We start from the raw sequence: 16,747 nt of genomic DNA, 5'->3' as shown, positions 1-16,747 counted from the left end.
TAAAGAAGCAGAATTCCTCCTTGTCCTACCATTCTCAAGCAACCACTGGATGCACTTGGTGTTTTTGTCTTTTTTATGTGCATTTGTCTCACCTTTGAGATCACACTGTACTTATAATTGAATATTCTTCCTTCTTCAGTTAAAATTAATGACAAAAGCGTTTCCCATTATACTGGCTCTTTTCTAAAGGGTTTTATTCATAGAATAATAATGACAACTACAGTTTTCCATGAAAAATTACATTGTGCTAACTATCAATTTTTTTTAATTAGTTAATTTATTTTGTTTATTTTTGGCTGCATTGGGTCTTCGTTGCTGCGCGCGGGCTTTCTCTAGTTGCGGCGAGTGGGGGCTACTCTTCGTTGCAGTGTGCGGGCTTCTCATCACGGTGGTTTCTCTTGTTGCAGAGCACGGGCTCTAGGCGCACAGGCTTCAGTAGTTGTGGCTCATGGGCTCTAGAGCGCAGGCTCAGTAGTTGTGGCACACGGGCTTAGTTGCTCCGAGGCATGTGGGATCTTCCCAGACCAGGGCTCGAACCCGTGTCCCCTGCATTGGCAGGTGGATTCTTAACCACTGTGCCACCAGGGAAGTCCTAAATGCTTTTAATGAATAATAATATGAGTTTTTTTTTTCTTTTTGGTCTAAGATAAGGCAGCTCTACAAAGCAAAATATGAAAGAAAATTGTAGGAAAGCAGGAAATTATGCCCTCTGGTGCTAAAAATTTGATTTGTCATAATCCAGACCTTCCCCCTCCTTCCTCATTTTAGTCAAGGTCAGTGAGGCTGCGGTTGAGAGTCATGCAGTATTAAGTTATGCTGCGGAGGAAGAAGACCATACGTACCTGGGTCCAAATGTGAAGCCAGATGATAAGGTTAGTCATGTCTTGATGTGTACTGCATTGTTAGAGTTGCTTGGCTTCCTGTTGTCTTTTTAGTTTACAGAAGTTGTGGAATATTAAAGTCCATGTTCTCTGAGATCTGCTCTTACTGGAGTGGATCAGTGATGAAAACAGCCAAATCTGAGCATCAGAAGACCTCTTAGTCTACCTGATGCATGATCTCTATAGTTCTGAGAAGCAAAAGAATAATTTAAAACAATAAGGGGTGTGTGTGTGTGTGTGTGTGTGTGTGTGTATAAAGGTGACAGTGGATGACTGAGGACTTATTGATGGGGGAGTGAGAGGGGGCTGGGGGTGTGTGTATGAAAGGCTGATCAGTTCTGAGCAATGATGAAAAGGTTTTACTACGGACCTTTATAACTATGAAGGTTTCTACACTTGATCTGAGCTCAGAATAAATAACTGCTAATGTTGGTGATTTGGGTTTTTTCTAGATATTACTTCCTACATTGTGGCCTAATGTTCTCCTTAATTTTTAGGCTGAAACACAAGAAATTTATCATGAGCCATTATCTTCAATAACTGTTTCTACTGGGAGCTTTTTAAGTTATGAAAACACAGATTTGAGCCTTACAGGTAAGAATATCAGAATGTTTATAAATAAATTGAAAGAGAAGCACCAGTTGCACTGCAGTACAGTGGTGAGAGCCAACATTGCTTTTCACAAGGTGCTGAGAGGGATTGTTCTTTAAATCTCAGAAGTAATCATGCCTTTAGAATATTGGACAGTATGACATTCTAATCGTGATTGAAGTCACGGGGCTGCAGACGCAGAGACACTCTGCTGATCTCCAGTAGCACGTTGAGGAGGGTCTGCTAATGTTGGTGGGAATCTACGGAGCACATTTCTTGGCTGCACTGATTCCTTGTGGATGTGTATTGCTATGCCTCTCTGCTAAAATCTGTCTCAAAGGAAGTACCCAGACACTAAATATTTTCATTAAACCCAGTTTTCAGAGTCGTTTTCAGAGCTTGTGGACCAGAGGGAACAAGAATCTCCCACCAGTAAAGAAGAGGAAACAAATGTTTTAAGTTCTGTAGTTCCTTCAACACAAGTTATTTATCAAAGACAGGACCCTCAGGACTCCCTTAAACCTCTTTTACCTGCATTGGAAACATTTACATCTGGTCAGACACACATTCAGCAGATGATAGACAAGTACATAAATGAAGCAATTTTGATGACTGAAAAAACAGACTTGCGGGGTAAAATTATTTGTGAACAAATACTTTCACGTAAACTAAGTGTTTTTAACTTTTAACCTTTCATCCTTTTTAGTTGAAAGTAGTGATTGAGCTTTGTGTTTTGATGGCTTGCTGTAGCAGTTATAACATGGAAACTGCTGAGGAGAGCACTTAGTGAGAGAGGGGCTTTGGAAACTGACTGAGACAGTGTAGAAGAGATGAGCAGATCTTCCTTCACCTTTGCAAAGTTAACTACAGTAGCTCGGTATTGCCAATACTGAGCACAAGAACTCAGAAATCAGACCTCTTGACCGTTTCCTAACTGTGAAACCACAGGCAGCTTACTCTTTTGTCTCTAGTGGAAGGAGGGGTGTTTGGGATAATGCACATAAAGTGCAGTGTCTGGCCTGTGGCAACACTCAGTACAGTGAGCTTTTCTTCTTTTTTTCAAATCATTGATTCTGAAATGAGCTAATTGAGAATAACAAAGCTTACTGTAACAAAGCAGTGACCATGATGGCATCTTACTCCTAACTAACCCCATAAAGACCTTGAGGCTAGTAGAAATGGAAACTTGCATTTGTCAAAGGTTCTGGTCAAACCACTGCCACCACCTGCCCCTTTTGTACATGAGAGATAATGGCAGGACTTAATTTGAAAGCACCTGCAGGTAATGAAAAAAATGCAAGTAATTTTGTTGAATTGGAGTTATCTTAAAATAACCTTTATGAGTATGTTCTTAGTACTACTTTTCTAGGCTTCATTTTTAAAATAAGTGTCCTTTTTCCTTAAAATTCCAACAGTTGACTTTGACTTTCCAGAACTGGAGCACAGTTTTCCAAATTTGCATCGTCAGCTGTTTAAACCCTTAGAACCACATCCAGATTTTGATTCGTCATCATCTTTCTCTGGGATTTCTCAAGACAGCAAAGACTTTTACCAGGTATAATAAAGTAGATGCTTCTTTGCAGTGAATTTCCAAAAACTGTCTTTTCTTCTGTTAGAACAGAACAATGCTTCTTAGCCTTGGCTGCCAATTAAAATCATCTGGTAAGCTTTTAGATACCAGTGCCCAGACTGTACCTCAGACCAGTTAAATCAGAATCCCTAGGAATGGTCAGATACAGTGATTATAATGCAGAACCAAGATTGAAAACAGGTGCATTAGAATTTTGTCCCAATAGTTTTATCTCCAGCTATGATGACCCATAAAAACGTGTCGGGCTTCCCTGCTGGCACAGTGGTTGAGAGTCCGCCTGCCGATGCAGGGGACACGGGTTTGCGCCCCGGTCCGGGAGGATCCCACGTGCCGCAGAGCGGCTGGGCCCGTGAGCCATGGCCGCTGAGCCTGCACATCCGGAGCCTGTGCTCCGCCACGGGAGAGGCCACAACAGTGAGAGGCCCGCAAAAAAAACAAAAAAAACTTGTCTTCAGGGTTTCGGGGGGTGGGGTTACTTTAATGGAATTCAGTCTTAAACAGTCAGGTAAACAGAATTTTGCAAAATTTAAAGTCTCTTCCTATACAATAAAGGAGCTAAGATTCAAACCTGGGTCTTTCTATTTCCAGGCAGCTCTGCATAGTTCCTGCTTATCAGAAAATGATATATTCTGAACATATTCTGAACTCTGTCTTGTTAATTCAATTTGTTTTCTAAACAAAAAGTCTGTTTCATATTTACTAAAGTGAAAGAATTGGGTTTGAATAAGCAAGTGGTTTATGTGGTAGTAAAGTGGTAATTAAGGAAGAATAATATCAAAGAAACATAAAAGATTGATTCAACATAGTAAATACTAATATTTCAGCCTTTCCCGGTTGTCTTCCATCAGAGGTCACATTCCTCCTGTGAAAGCCTCCGTTCTAGTCTGTCACCCAAAAGTACAGCTTCTTTTACAGCACTGAGGACCAGCCTGCATTCTTCTCTTAACACCAGCGTGAACCAGCAGCCTGACCCTAACTGGGCTCATGAGGAAGCTCAGAGTTTTGCTACAGAAAATGTTATTGAAGGTATGTAGAAGTTCAAAAAAGTTAAAGCTCAGTAGTTTTTCATGGTTGTTTATTTATATCAATTTTCCTTGGAAATTGTACCTAGTAGCTCTTGGTTTGTCTCCACTCACCAGTTTCTCTGTATATTTATTTAAATAACAGAAGTAATATATAGTGTTTGCATTTTATTTTGATAAAAAAAAAGTGCTGCCTCTTGCTCAACTTCCCTACCTCAACCCTTACAGTTATCACTTTAAGTATCCTTCTAAAACTTTTTATACAAATTTTATATATATGCACACATCACAACATATATGAGATGCACATGCATGTTTAAGTCTTTCTGTTATAAAGTCAGTATTCTGTTATGGGGGGAAAGCCCTTGTGTTTAATAGTCATAGTTCCTGTTAACTATTATAGGAGAAAATACATGGTGTGAGCAGTAGTTATTCGAATATCTCTGTGACATCCTTTAACTTTCTGTTCACGTCTATGTATATCAGTTTTCATTCCTAAAATTTTAAGTAACCTGACTTTATTATTTGCAATGTTCTCAGCAACTATTAGAGACTGTATCTCTATCGAAGTTTTTACAACATATAATTATGATCAACTGATTTCTTATAGGGTCTGAACAATCTTTTCAACAACTTCTGCCAGAATTTTCTTCACAAGAAGGAAGCCAGCATGCTGACTTACCAAGTATTTTTAGCAGCATTGAAGCAAGAGATTCTTCCCAAGGGGTGGAAAATCAATACTCTTCCTCTGAACAGAATGAAATATTACAAAACAAGCAAAAAAGTGTTCATTTCCAGCTCTCTGTAGGAAATTTGCAAAGTTCAGTCTTCAGTTCATCTGGTGAGGCTAATGTATTTCATCAGTTAAATCTACAGCATAGCACTCCATGTGGTTCTGCCTCTAGTGAGTGCTCAGTAAAAGAAAGACTGGGCTTTGAAGAACTATCAGAAAGAGGAGTTGGTACAGTGTTACAAGGTCAAGGGCTCACCGATGATAAAGAAACCTGTGGCGTTTTAAATATAAATCCACAATTATGCGTAAGAACTTCAATTCAGACACCACATTCAGTCACTGTTCAGAATGAAAAATGTCTTGAGGATTCAACTACTGCAGAAACTCCAACAATCATAGGAAACCAAACTCAACAAGCACAGTCAGCGCTCTTTGTAAGCTCTGGATCCTTTTCACTACAGAACTCTATTCCAATCTGGGTAAGTGAAATCTGTGTTGTAATTTTTGGTTTCATTTTCAGACTTTTTAAACAAAATTGCAAGAGATGCAACAGAGCTACTATATGAGATATAGTCAATCTCATAATCATTAGAAATCTCCAATGAAATGAGAAAGCAGATTTTTAAAATTTGACCTTCCTCTGAATTTTACAGATCTTCCCAGTTCGCATTTCTTTTCTCCAACTTTCCTGAAAAATGGCGGCTCAGCCTATGCTTCAGCACATAGTGTTGAACTTCACTGTGCTGCACTGGATTAATCTACTTGGTTTCAGCTTACCTTCTAGTACTGTTTGTCCCTCCACAGATAAGCAAAAAATAAGCTGACTGACTTGGCAGCTTTTGGATTTTTTTTTTTTGTAAATTCTTGTTCAGTATTGAAAGGGTTTTTCCTTAATAAAGTGTGGTCTAGGGACTCCCCTGGTGGTCCATTCAGATAGGTAGGGGATACACACACTGTTCTGCACAGCCCCCAGTCAGCAGGCACTTGGCTCTGTAACCCACGGAGTAGTTTGTCTTCTCCATTATCCTTAGTTGAAGAACCTGTTCTTCTTCTTCCATAATGTACATATTTTTCACATTCTGAGTGTTTTTGAGGCTATGATTTTTGAATACTGTTTCCCTTTTAACTTTACTGTACAGGAGACAGAATGTGGCCATGGTATAATGGAAGAACCAGAACTTACATTGATAAGCAACAGTGATATCAGTATTGCTGAAATGGATTTTGCAAACTTAACTCTAGAAGAAAAGAGAGAAAATGAGGCAAAGAGCTCTTTTCAGGTAAATTTCATAGCTCTCATTTTATACAGCAACCCATAGTTGAGGATTAGGGAATAGAAAAGGATAGTTTTACTTAGCTTTCTACATGGCATTTCTTACATTAGAATCGTGTATGAATGTGCTCACAGTAGACAAGCTGACAACTGAACTTTCTAGAAAGGCAGTTCCAAAAGACCTAGGGTTTAGAATGGGTAAAGTTTAGAACCTTTGCTGTGAATCTGTACAGTGAGGTAAAGTGGTAAAGTCTGTGACTTTCTCACAATTAGGTGAGTGAATTTCTGCCTCTTCTGTCAGAAACACAAAACTCAGATTGTCCAGCTGCATCAGAACATCCTGTGGAGAAACCAGCTGTGTGTGCAGGTATGTATGCCCCGAGCATCAGATTAGTGAGCCCAGGGGCCAGTGGGGTTCCCCCTACTTGAGCAGAAACCCCACACATTTGTATATTGCTGACATATAGCCTCGATTTTTTTTTTTTAAACAGAAACCCTTTCAAAGTTTACAGCTACTCCAGGGAGCTTACAAGAAGCATTTATGAAAAGAAAAAAAGCATTTATGGAGAGATCCTCACAGAGACAGAAAGAAATAAGGAATAAAATTCGTGTCTCTGGAAGTTCTCAAACCAAAATAGTAAAGGAGAAACCCACAGGTATACTCTCCACATCAGTTTTCAAAGAGAATCTGGCATTACATATATATTAAATGACTTGTTCTCCGCTCAGGTTCATTTGTCAGTCACCTAAAGGGTGTGAACAAGGTTAGAGTGTCTCTTCCTGAAGACAGAAAGACTGCACAAGCCCATATGCACCAAAGGGCTCTAAGGTATGTATGTGGATATATGAAGATCTATGAATTCACATAGCTTAAGTGTCTGTCTTTAATTCCATAAATTTCTTGCAGATTATACCATCAGTTACCTGAAGTGAAAAAGCAAAAGGAAGAGAAAGCAAAGCAAGACGCATATGCCCAAAACAGAGCAAGGGCAAAAGAATTTCATAAGGTGAGCAGCCACTCCCCCCCCTGCCAATTTTTCATGTCTAAGGCACATCAGAACTACAACTGATAAACGTTATTATTCCCTCCACAGAGAACATTAGAGAAACTTCGAGCCAAAAATATATGCTGACTTTCCACACAAAGTGTAAAGGATTTTTTTTTATTATGTGTAACACAAAGTTATTTAAGTCAATAAATTTTTAAGGAATTCCACACGTTCTGATTCTTTCCACTGCCAATCACCTTAGTTCCTCCAAACTCATAAATCTTCAACATAAAATAGCCCTAAAGAAGAGAGTAGACACTGGTTAAAGTTGGAAGATATTTAAATTACTTTCCCACATCACTAATCATGGGTATGAGTGGCTTGTATCTCCATCTGGAAAACATAGCACTATCAAGTTACTATTATATCCAGTGGAGAACTCAGTCTTTGGTCACAGCGTAAAGAGCTCCTGGATGTGGTCCCATCAGCCCTCTTTGAAATGACCTATAAAATTATTTTCTTTAATGTGTACATACCTTTCAAAAAGAAGTTATCATATGAGTCAGCCCTGTATAACAAATATAAAGATCAGGGTCCATTTTCAGAGGTGCTCATGTAAGCCAGCCTCCCCTCCTTTAGTAACCAGGCAACCTGTAATGTAATAAACTAAAAGCCCAGGATTAAACAAAGAACTCCAGCAATCTAGGCACAACTTGTTCAATATAATAGTCACTACCCATGTATCAGTATTGTAAAATCCAATTAGAAAAAAATGGCTTGTGTTCTATTTATACTGGAACAGTGCTGACCTAGGCAATGAAAATACAAGTAAATAATAATAAAATGTTCCCAACAGGCTGAATGCTACAAAGTAGCAGAAATAAAACCTAGTGGGAAACTTTTTTTATGGTCATGTCCACAGCAAATGAGAAACTGCATTCTAAAAGCCTTGGTAATGACCATTAAAGCCTGACAAATAATTTGGTGTAAAATAAAAATAATTACTTACCACAATTCTTTTAGTTAGGCTTCTTTGATCTCCAATGAAATATGGACACACTTCAAAATTCCCCACCTACAGAAAAAGATTGTAATGGCAACTGGGACTGATTAGGTTCCATTTTCATTCACACCTAAATTTAGCTGATTGTTTCCAAACATGCATGTTTCAGGCAACTTTTATCTTAGAGCTTTCATTTAAAATACAGCTTTATGTAAGACGGATGTTCAGAAAGGCTATTTTCATTCAGCCCATTCAGAGCAGTTGAACATTTTGCCATCATCATGACATCATACATTACTGGTAAATAGTAAAACAACTAATGGCCTTTTTAACGTCATAGTCTTTTTCATTAAAAAAATGAAATTAAAATCATACCTGTAATCTTTGGGATCCAATTTCCTCAAGTGATTTACTTTAGGACCCTAGAAATTAAATATAGCAAGTATGTTGCTATTTATCCCTTCATCTTTTCTAATACTGAAAAGCCTTGTTATATCCAATTTTTACTCATGAGCCTAGCAAAAAAAAAAAAAATGTTGCAGGTCTCATTGTCACCACCGCAATGAAATTACAGTGATGGAAGCAAAACCTGTGTTCTCAATGTAGCCACATTAACAATTTACGGGCACCATGAACAACAGTGCCCATTTTCAACTGTATGAGGCTTTATAAACATTTCTCTCAAGCTTATATATACACTGTGCAAAAGGCTTCTGCACTTGTGTAGAAGTTCTGCTGTTTTGCTAACAATGCTATCAATGAAGGAAAGCTACTAGAAGCAACAGAAATAGAAATCCTTACATGTTTAGGGTCAGGAGATGGAGCTGCCTGGTTCTGAATTTGACATCCTAGAAAAACAGTATTAGTTACTACTGAAGACTGTCAAACTGAACAGTATGAGAAACTATAGGAATACTGTATCAGTAGAAATACCAGGTCTAACATGCACAAAGCCAAGAAAACCAACGATGCCAAATACTGAATTTATATTGCACTGTCCTTTGAACACTCAGCAGGAACAAACTGCTGAATGCAGATACCATGCAGTGCAATTATGACTGAACCAGAAAAAACCCTCAACCTCAAGTTTGTAATGTTACTATCTGAGAAATATCTTCACACATCTCTAAAACTTTAAGTTCTTATAACGTGTTTATTTGTCATTCCAATGAGACAACTACATTAACTCCATTTTAAACTATAAACCTAGCCATTGCTACCTTTACCCTCTCTATACCTATAGAACTTCCATAGGAAACTATCCGATTATACATATTTACGTGTCAGTGCTGTCTCTTCATTTTTTCCAATTCTGTAAACACAAATATTACAGCAGTATTTTTGGCCGAAATCCTGATAATTGTTTTATACCTAATTAACTAGCAGTCACAACAGTAATGGAATGCTATACTCAAAATTTACATTCTTTTCAGAACCTCTGAATCCTTAATTTGAATAGAAATTAAATATTCCACTTACCTCTAAAAATGTATTAAGTTCAAATCATATTCACTCCTACAAATAAAATATCAAATAAAAGATGGATACCATACTCATGTGATTAAAAATTAAAACCTCAATATATAACTTAAAATATTTAGATATTAAGCATACTCAGCTCTATCAGAATTAAGTTTTAGTTCATGTCTGTATCATTCAGCAGTTGAACGGTTAAATTCATCATCTGAACTGGAATGGTCCCCCCACTACCCCCGCACAAATTACACTGTCACTGATTAAAACTTACCTAAGCCATCACACCCTAGAACAGTACAGATCATTGGGATATGCCAATACCTAAGATAAAAAGTTCGTTAGGTTTTTCATAGTTTACTTGGCAGCTCTGTCTTGTAGTTCTTTCCCACAGATCTAACAGGTAGTTCTATGAGTAAAGGAAACCACACAGTTAATCTATGAGGCGTTTCCAACGATGTAGGTTTACAGAAAAAGCCCCATCGGGATAGACCTCAACCACTGCTTGCGTTTTAAAAAATATGAACAAGTCCACAAGAGAACAATTATTTGAAAGAGCTCCAGTCTCTTAGATATGTTCAAAACTGTGCAGTAACAGACATCACAAAGGATGTTTTAAGAAATTTAAGGAAATCATCCCATGAATTAGTCACATGGTAGGTATTTTTACAATGCTTAGAAAAGATAGCATCATATTAACAGGTAAAAATATGCAAAGTACTTATTAGCTATTATACATGAACCAAACGAAGAGTTCCACATATAAATTTAAGCTTGATTTTAAGAACTTCATTACTGCAATGTATTTTGCCTATGCAATTCCCAGATTACTGCAAAATTTTTACTTTGAATTTTTGCCTTAATTTAAGAACTATATAAAGCATTTTCTCATTAGTTGATATCAATTATAAAAATACAGAAAAATGTTAATGTGGCTGATGTTCTGACGATTGGGGAATCGTTGAAGACAAATTGGGTGTATTTAATTAAACTTTATATCATTCAGATTCATGAAATTTTGTGTCCTGTGTAGTCATTTCTAGCATTATACTTTTAAATCTTCTACCTCATTTTAGATTATGCATTCATTAAAAACACTGTAGGGACTTCCCTGGCGTACAGTGGTTAGGACTCCAATGCTTCCACTGCAGGTGGCATGGGTTCGATCCCTGGTCTGGGAACTAAGATCTGCAATCCACTCGGTGCAGCCAAAAATAAAAGAATGCACTGGCCAAACAAGTGTATGAAAAATATATCCCTTTTGCAAATCTAAATAACAAAGGTCAGATTAAATCAAAATTATAATTATTAAATCATTCAGCATATTAACATGCATAACATTAAATAAAATAATCTTTAGGAGCAACATTTCATCTCATTTAGGCCATGAGGTTTTTAAGAAAAAAGTTATTTGGGGATTCTTCACATCACGTGAGGGTGAATTAATAGCAGAACATAAATTTTGGTAAACCAAAATTTGAAGGGAAGGAAGAACTTGAAAACATACGACGTGTTTAGTAAACATGTTCAGTCCATATGTAATTAAGTATATAAAGAGTAGCACCATGGCCAGAAAATTTAAAAAATAAAAATAAAACTATTGGATAGTACAATTCCATAACAAAAAAACACCCAATCAAAAAATTGGCAGAAGACCTAAATAGACATTTCTCCAAAGAAAGCATACACATAGGCACATAAAAAGATGCTCATCATTACCGATTATTAGAAATGTAAATATAATGAAGTACTACCTCACACCAGTAAGAATGGCCATCATCAAAAAGTCTACAAATAATACATGCTGGAGAGGGTGTTGGAGAAAAAGGAACACCCCCCTACACTGTTGGTGGGAATGTAAACTGGTACAGCCAGTATGGAAAACAGTACGGCAGTTCCTCAAACTGAAAATAGAACTACCGTATGATCTAGCAATCCCACTCCTGGGCATATATCCAGAGAAAAACATGGTTTGAGAGGATACATGCATTGCAATGCCGTTTACAGTAGCCAGGACGTGGAAGCAACCTAAATGTCCATCAAGAGATGGATAAAGATGTGGTACGTACGTATGTGTACACACACACACACACACACACACACACACACACACACACACACAGTGGATTATTACTCGGATAAAGATGTGGTACACGTACGTACACACACACACACACACACACACAAATGGATTAGTACTCAGCCATGAAAAAGCATGAAATAATGCCATCTGCAGCAACATGGATGGACCTAGAGATTATCATACTAAGCAAAGTAAATCAAAAATAGAAATACAAATACCATAGGATATCACTTCTTTGTGGAATCTAAAACCACACAAATGAACACATCTATGAAACAAACAGCCTCATAGAGAACAGACTTGTGTTTGCCAAGGAGGGGGATGTGGGGGAAGGATGGACTGGGAGTCTGGGATTAACAGATGCAAACTACTTATATATGTAAGTACAGATAAACAAGGTCTTACTACATAACACAGGGAACTATATTCAATATCCTGTGATAAATCATAATAGAAATATATGTATAACTGAGTCTCTGTTGCACAGCAAAAACTAATATTGTAGATCAACTATACTTCAATAAACTTTTTAAAAATATTGTATAGGGGTGCGGGGAGATTAAAAATATGTTGTGTATGCTTGAAGCAGGAATATCCAAGATTCTGACTACAACTGCCTAATTTATAGTTCTGGGACCCTTTCATTCAAGCGAAGTGAAACTGGCACAATGTCACTATAAAGCATGTCAATCCTGAGATTCATTTTCTGAAATTACATTATGAACAGAAATTTAAAATTGGCAAAAATGCCTTTCAATAATGAAACCTATGGAGGTTTTAAATTCTGACAATTTATCACATTTACACAAATTGGACCCAAACTCACCTAAAGCATAAGACATACCTTTTTAGATTATCCAGACACGCTGATCAAGATAAAAAAGCCTAAAAAAAGAAGCCATCTTTGTTTCATGTCAACGTTAAAATTAGAGTACTAAATCAATACAGCTGATAATTTAAAAGCTTAAGATATGAGGGAAATTATCAGCTCTAGTCCTGGAAGCAATCTTTATGTTTATCAATACACCCCCATCACTTGACTCTCTTAGGTATCATGTTCCTTCTTATCTGTATCAAAACTCATACTGAACAATGAGCTCTGGGTTGCAAAAGAGGATTTATTTGTGCACCTGTCTAGAAGTCTTTGTCCACAAATTAAACAAAAACAAACACAAGTGCTATGGTAAAATGAAGTATATAGAGTCGCATAATCTGCAACATACAGTGGTGATGAAAATGATAGTTGAAATATTATAGGTAGTTTTTAGGAAAAGAAAATATTAAGTTCTTATTACATTAATAGGCATTTCACACTAAATTTCTCTGAAAAAAATAAAAATGGAGTTGCAGGTACTCTAAGGAGAATTATCATTAGTGGTTATTGCTGTCAATCATTAGTGGTTATTGCAACTAAGATTTTCTTTTCAGGATTACAATCTTATTTCTTTGATTCAAAGCTCAAATGGCACCTTTAAGTTCTCTTACCCAGAAATACACCACCATATGCAAAAACAGTAGGACGTTGTTTATTTTTGGGGGAAGTGATTATATCTGCTGTAACAGCCTCAATGTTTTTCCTACATAATCTCACTGTTTTAATTATTTTTCTTATAATTACTACTTCAGGAGTTTTATAAATTTGTTTATTCTTTTTATTTTCTTACAAGGTTCTTTTTTATCATAAGGCTGGCATATGTATTCACATTTATCATCTTTTCTTTCTATAAAGTTCCTTTTTCTCTATTCTGTTTACCTTGTCTGGTAGTCATAATCCTATCTATTTTCAGGCCATTCTGTCCTCTGTCCAGTGTTTTTTGGATTTTGATGCTCTCTTTTTAGGCAATGCAGCTTCTTCAGTATATTCCTCTTGTTCCAAATATACATTCTTCTTCTTTGGTATTTCAGAACTTATTATGAAATAATTATCCTCCTGCATAAGAAATAACAATACTAAGCAATAACTGAAACTTTACCGCGTTAGTAATTACATATAACTAAACTCTAGGTTACTTAAAATAACCTGGATACTACATCTGGATGTTAAAAATCCAAATTAACTTCTGCTGCTTTTCTCATCTGATATCCTAGTAGCAACACCACACATGAAAACTTACAATAGTATTGTTTTTACTGATATAGTATTGATAATTCATGTTCTCACCAATTATCCATAAAATTCTTATTTTTATTCTTGCATTTCCTGCACCAAGGGCACTGAACCTTTCAAAACTTAAATACAGATAGTAACACAACAGGATAAAATTCTCCCTTTGTCAACAGCTGTCCTCCCAAAATGAAGTGGGATAAAATTGTCACTTACCACCAATTTAATATCACATTCATCATGTTCAAGATTTGTTGCAATCTCCTCCTCTGCTCTGCAATATTAAAAGCATATCACTCAATGTATATATATAACTGATTCAATTTTGTTATAAAGCAGAAACATACCATGTAAAGCAATTATACTCCAATAGTTTAAAAAAAAGTGTATCACTCAGATGACAAATCTTTTATAACCCAATGAGTAGTATACTGTCATGACACACAACTGAAACAGCAATACCAGTTAAGTCTATTAATATTTTATCTGTGTTCACATCACTATTAAATCAAAGTATAAACAAACTGATAGCATATGGACCAACATTAAAATTTAAAAGCACTTAATCTTATAAAACCTATGTCCAAAATTATTCCAATCCATGATAGAACTTACGCTGACTCTTCAATAGGAGAGATAGATCCATCATCATCTAAGTATCTGTATCTACGACTATCAAAGTCTTCTTTTTCTAAATCTTCACCAACGTTCATTTGTTTCAAGGATTCCTTGAGATGGTATTCATACTTCAGTTTTTCAAGGTAGTTAAAAAATCCTCTTGCCACCGCTTGCTATGTACCAAAAACACCGTATTTTAAGTCAAGGACTTAAAAAAAATTTCTTCCACTCAGCAAATGCCTATGTTCCTAAATGACAAGGATCCCCATAACAAGGTCCTTAGTGATCTTGATTTAACTACTCTGCCATATGGAGATCACGTGTATCAATTCACTGTTCTACCTAGCAAGTTATCAAAGTTAGTACCAAGAAAAACAAGCATAAATCTTGTATCGTTTGGGCATTACTTAAGATATTTTTTAATGCAGAGAACTGTCTATTTTAATCACCTTAAAACATAAAGAGGTTAATGAGTATTAATCCTTTCCAATAAATCAGATTCTAGAACAAGTGACTACAAATTATGCAATCACTTATCTCAAATATTTCAGAGTCTACTGCTAAGTACTGGCGTTATTTGTCTGGTAATTCTGTCAGAAATTGAAACATCTGAACAAAATGAAATCCTAAAGCCACTGAACATGAAAGGCAGGTGTGGGTTTCATTTCGGTTACTATAAAACAACTGGGCATTTGAGTTTTAGGAATGGTGTTTACAGCCCTGACACGATAAGATCAAGGTATAAAATCAGCCTTAGAGCACTTCATATACAGGTACATTCACCCTGTGTTACCAGTGCAAGATTCCACCCAGAAGTCCAAGTGAACTTTGAGCTGAAGGAGGGGGATGGCATTTAAGCGGCAGTATAGTCAGTATAGAGAAGTATTATAAAAGTTGAAGACTGTATGTTCCAGGTACATCTAAATCCTAAAAGCAACCAACAACTCATTTCAGACATTTTAAGCTATGTGCATCAGCATATATAAAGACTCACCTCAAAGGTTAAAATTTTTCTCCAAGGTAATCGTTTTCTTCCATTTTCTGATTCTAAAAATGGGAAGCCAGATCCTTTGTCTTTAAATTGTTTCTTATTTATTTGTGAGCTTCTAGTGTTTCTCCTTCCTTTTGGTCTTCCCCTTGATCTTCCCGTTGGCTTGTATTTCCTCTTTTTACGTTTCTTTTTTTTGAATCTTTCAAAAATAGCTTTTAAAGTCAATGGTCTTGGCTCTATAGATGAGTCACTAGATGAATCTCTTGCTTGAGTACTTTCAGGTGTGTGAACAAATTTTCTAATAGGGTTTCTTTGCCTCCTTTTAGGTGGGATAGGAACACACTGAGTTTTAAATAAGCTGCTACCAGAGGAAGAGTTATCACTAGAAAACAGGGAAAGAGTAATTGTACCCTCTTATATTACTGTTTATTACCAGTAATATACTTTTCTTTTACAAATCAAAGCAGAAAAACATGTTCAAAGTAATTTTTTAAAAGATGGGCTCAGTACTAGCCAATCACTTAGCTCTGACCACTCTACCACAAGTGGCCCATAATGCCATGTGCCATAGCACTTAGCCAAAAAATCATCTTCCTTTATGTAAGTTCCACAAAGGCAGCCTTGTTCACTGCTAGAGGCTAAACTAAGACAAAGCCTCCTCTAAATGAAACAAGAGTATCCTAGCGGAGAGATGTAGTGAGTATACTAGAAATGCTCATTTGTTTTCCCAGTGAGATCAACAACAATTAGGACTAGATACCTCTCATCATATACATAAGCCAGCATCCCTGATAACATGGAATATAGGAACAAGTTGATTTTAAAACAAGATTCCCTACTGATATCCATTTTCTTCTTATAAAATGAGGATGATTTAATGAGGAAGATAGCAGTTTGGCCCGGAGAATATACTCCTGTTTCCCTGAGTTAACGATGTGTCCCACGAATATAAGTAGTTAAAACTTCAAAGGCCTGTGCAAACCAGGTTTTCCTTTTCTGTTCTAATGCATGAAAATTACCATTACCACCACTCATTATCTACAATGATTTATGCTTTCCCGGTAATTCAAATACAGTAAAATTACCATCTAGTCTCTTTTCCAGAAAAATCTGGTGATTGTTATTTAAAAAAAAGAAAGCACTTACCTTTGATTCTCAATTTCCACAGCTGAGTCAGATGCCGTTGCATAGTTGATAGAATCCATTCCTGGTATGTGTTTTCCAAGCCCCTCTCAAATTTGTTGTCAATTGTCCTTTGATCTAAACAGATTTCTGACCATACAAAATTCAGTAAATGTGATGTTGTTTCCCTGAATAAATGCAAACAGCTAGTATCAGAGTAATGAAAATGTTGATGTCATTGTGACAATTATGTAAATTAATTACACATAAATT

At 36.4% G+C, this 16,747-nt stretch overlaps 2 protein-coding genes and 1 long non-coding RNA gene across 8 annotated transcripts in view; 1 reads left to right on the top strand and 2 right to left on the bottom strand.

The window, feature by feature from the left end:
- Positions 1 to 7,288, top strand: part of CEP295 (centrosomal protein 295) — a 48,225-nt gene extending 40,937 nt beyond the window's left edge. The window contains exons 19-30 of one of the 6 annotated variants that reach the window (XM_082661039.1): positions 769 to 872; positions 1,379 to 1,475; positions 1,857 to 2,105; positions 2,888 to 3,027; positions 3,912 to 4,089; positions 4,696 to 5,297; positions 5,958 to 6,098; positions 6,365 to 6,458; positions 6,583 to 6,747; positions 6,821 to 6,920; positions 6,999 to 7,098; positions 7,186 to 7,288. In XM_082661039.1, coding sequence (XP_082517165.1) covers positions 769 to 872; positions 1,379 to 1,475; positions 1,857 to 2,105; positions 2,888 to 3,027; positions 3,912 to 4,089; positions 4,696 to 5,297; positions 5,958 to 6,098; positions 6,365 to 6,458; positions 6,583 to 6,747; positions 6,821 to 6,920; positions 6,999 to 7,098; positions 7,186 to 7,224 — 2,009 coding nt within the window. In that variant the 3' untranslated portion in view covers positions 7,225 to 7,288. Of the gene's footprint in view, positions 1 to 768; positions 873 to 1,378; positions 1,476 to 1,856; positions 2,106 to 2,887; positions 3,028 to 3,887; positions 4,090 to 4,695; positions 5,298 to 5,957; positions 6,099 to 6,364; positions 6,459 to 6,582; positions 6,748 to 6,820; positions 6,921 to 6,998; positions 7,099 to 7,185 lie in introns of all 6 variants that reach the window. The other 5 variants (XM_082661038.1, XM_082661042.1, XM_082661043.1 and 2 more) reach the window with 5 other exon arrangements.
- LOC309826728 lies at positions 7,252 to 8,873 on the bottom strand. The gene is made up of 3 exons (XR_014297133.1): positions 8,090 to 8,873; positions 7,617 to 7,648; positions 7,252 to 7,379 (listed from the first exon to the last, which is right to left on the bottom strand). It is a non-coding gene; the product is annotated as an uncharacterized lncRNA (long non-coding RNA).
- A 737-nt stretch (positions 8,874 to 9,610) lies between these two features.
- Positions 9,611 to 16,658, bottom strand: LOC309826727 (TATA box-binding protein-associated factor RNA polymerase I subunit D-like). The gene is given in 6 exon segments (XM_082661044.1): positions 9,611 to 13,454; positions 13,456 to 13,569; positions 13,960 to 14,017; positions 14,359 to 14,534; positions 15,356 to 15,734; positions 16,499 to 16,658. Coding segments are annotated over 6 exon segments (828 nt in total). The 5' UTR covers positions 16,558 to 16,658; the 3' UTR covers positions 9,611 to 13,412.
- Between the last annotated feature and the right edge of the window lie 89 nt (positions 16,659 to 16,747).

The sequence above is a fragment of the Grampus griseus genome, assembly GCF_964374135.1.
Source record: "Grampus griseus genome assembly, chromosome: 8".
NCBI lineage: Eukaryota > Metazoa > Chordata > Mammalia > Artiodactyla > Delphinidae > Grampus > Grampus griseus.
This window is presented reverse-complemented; position numbering and strand designations above follow the sequence as displayed.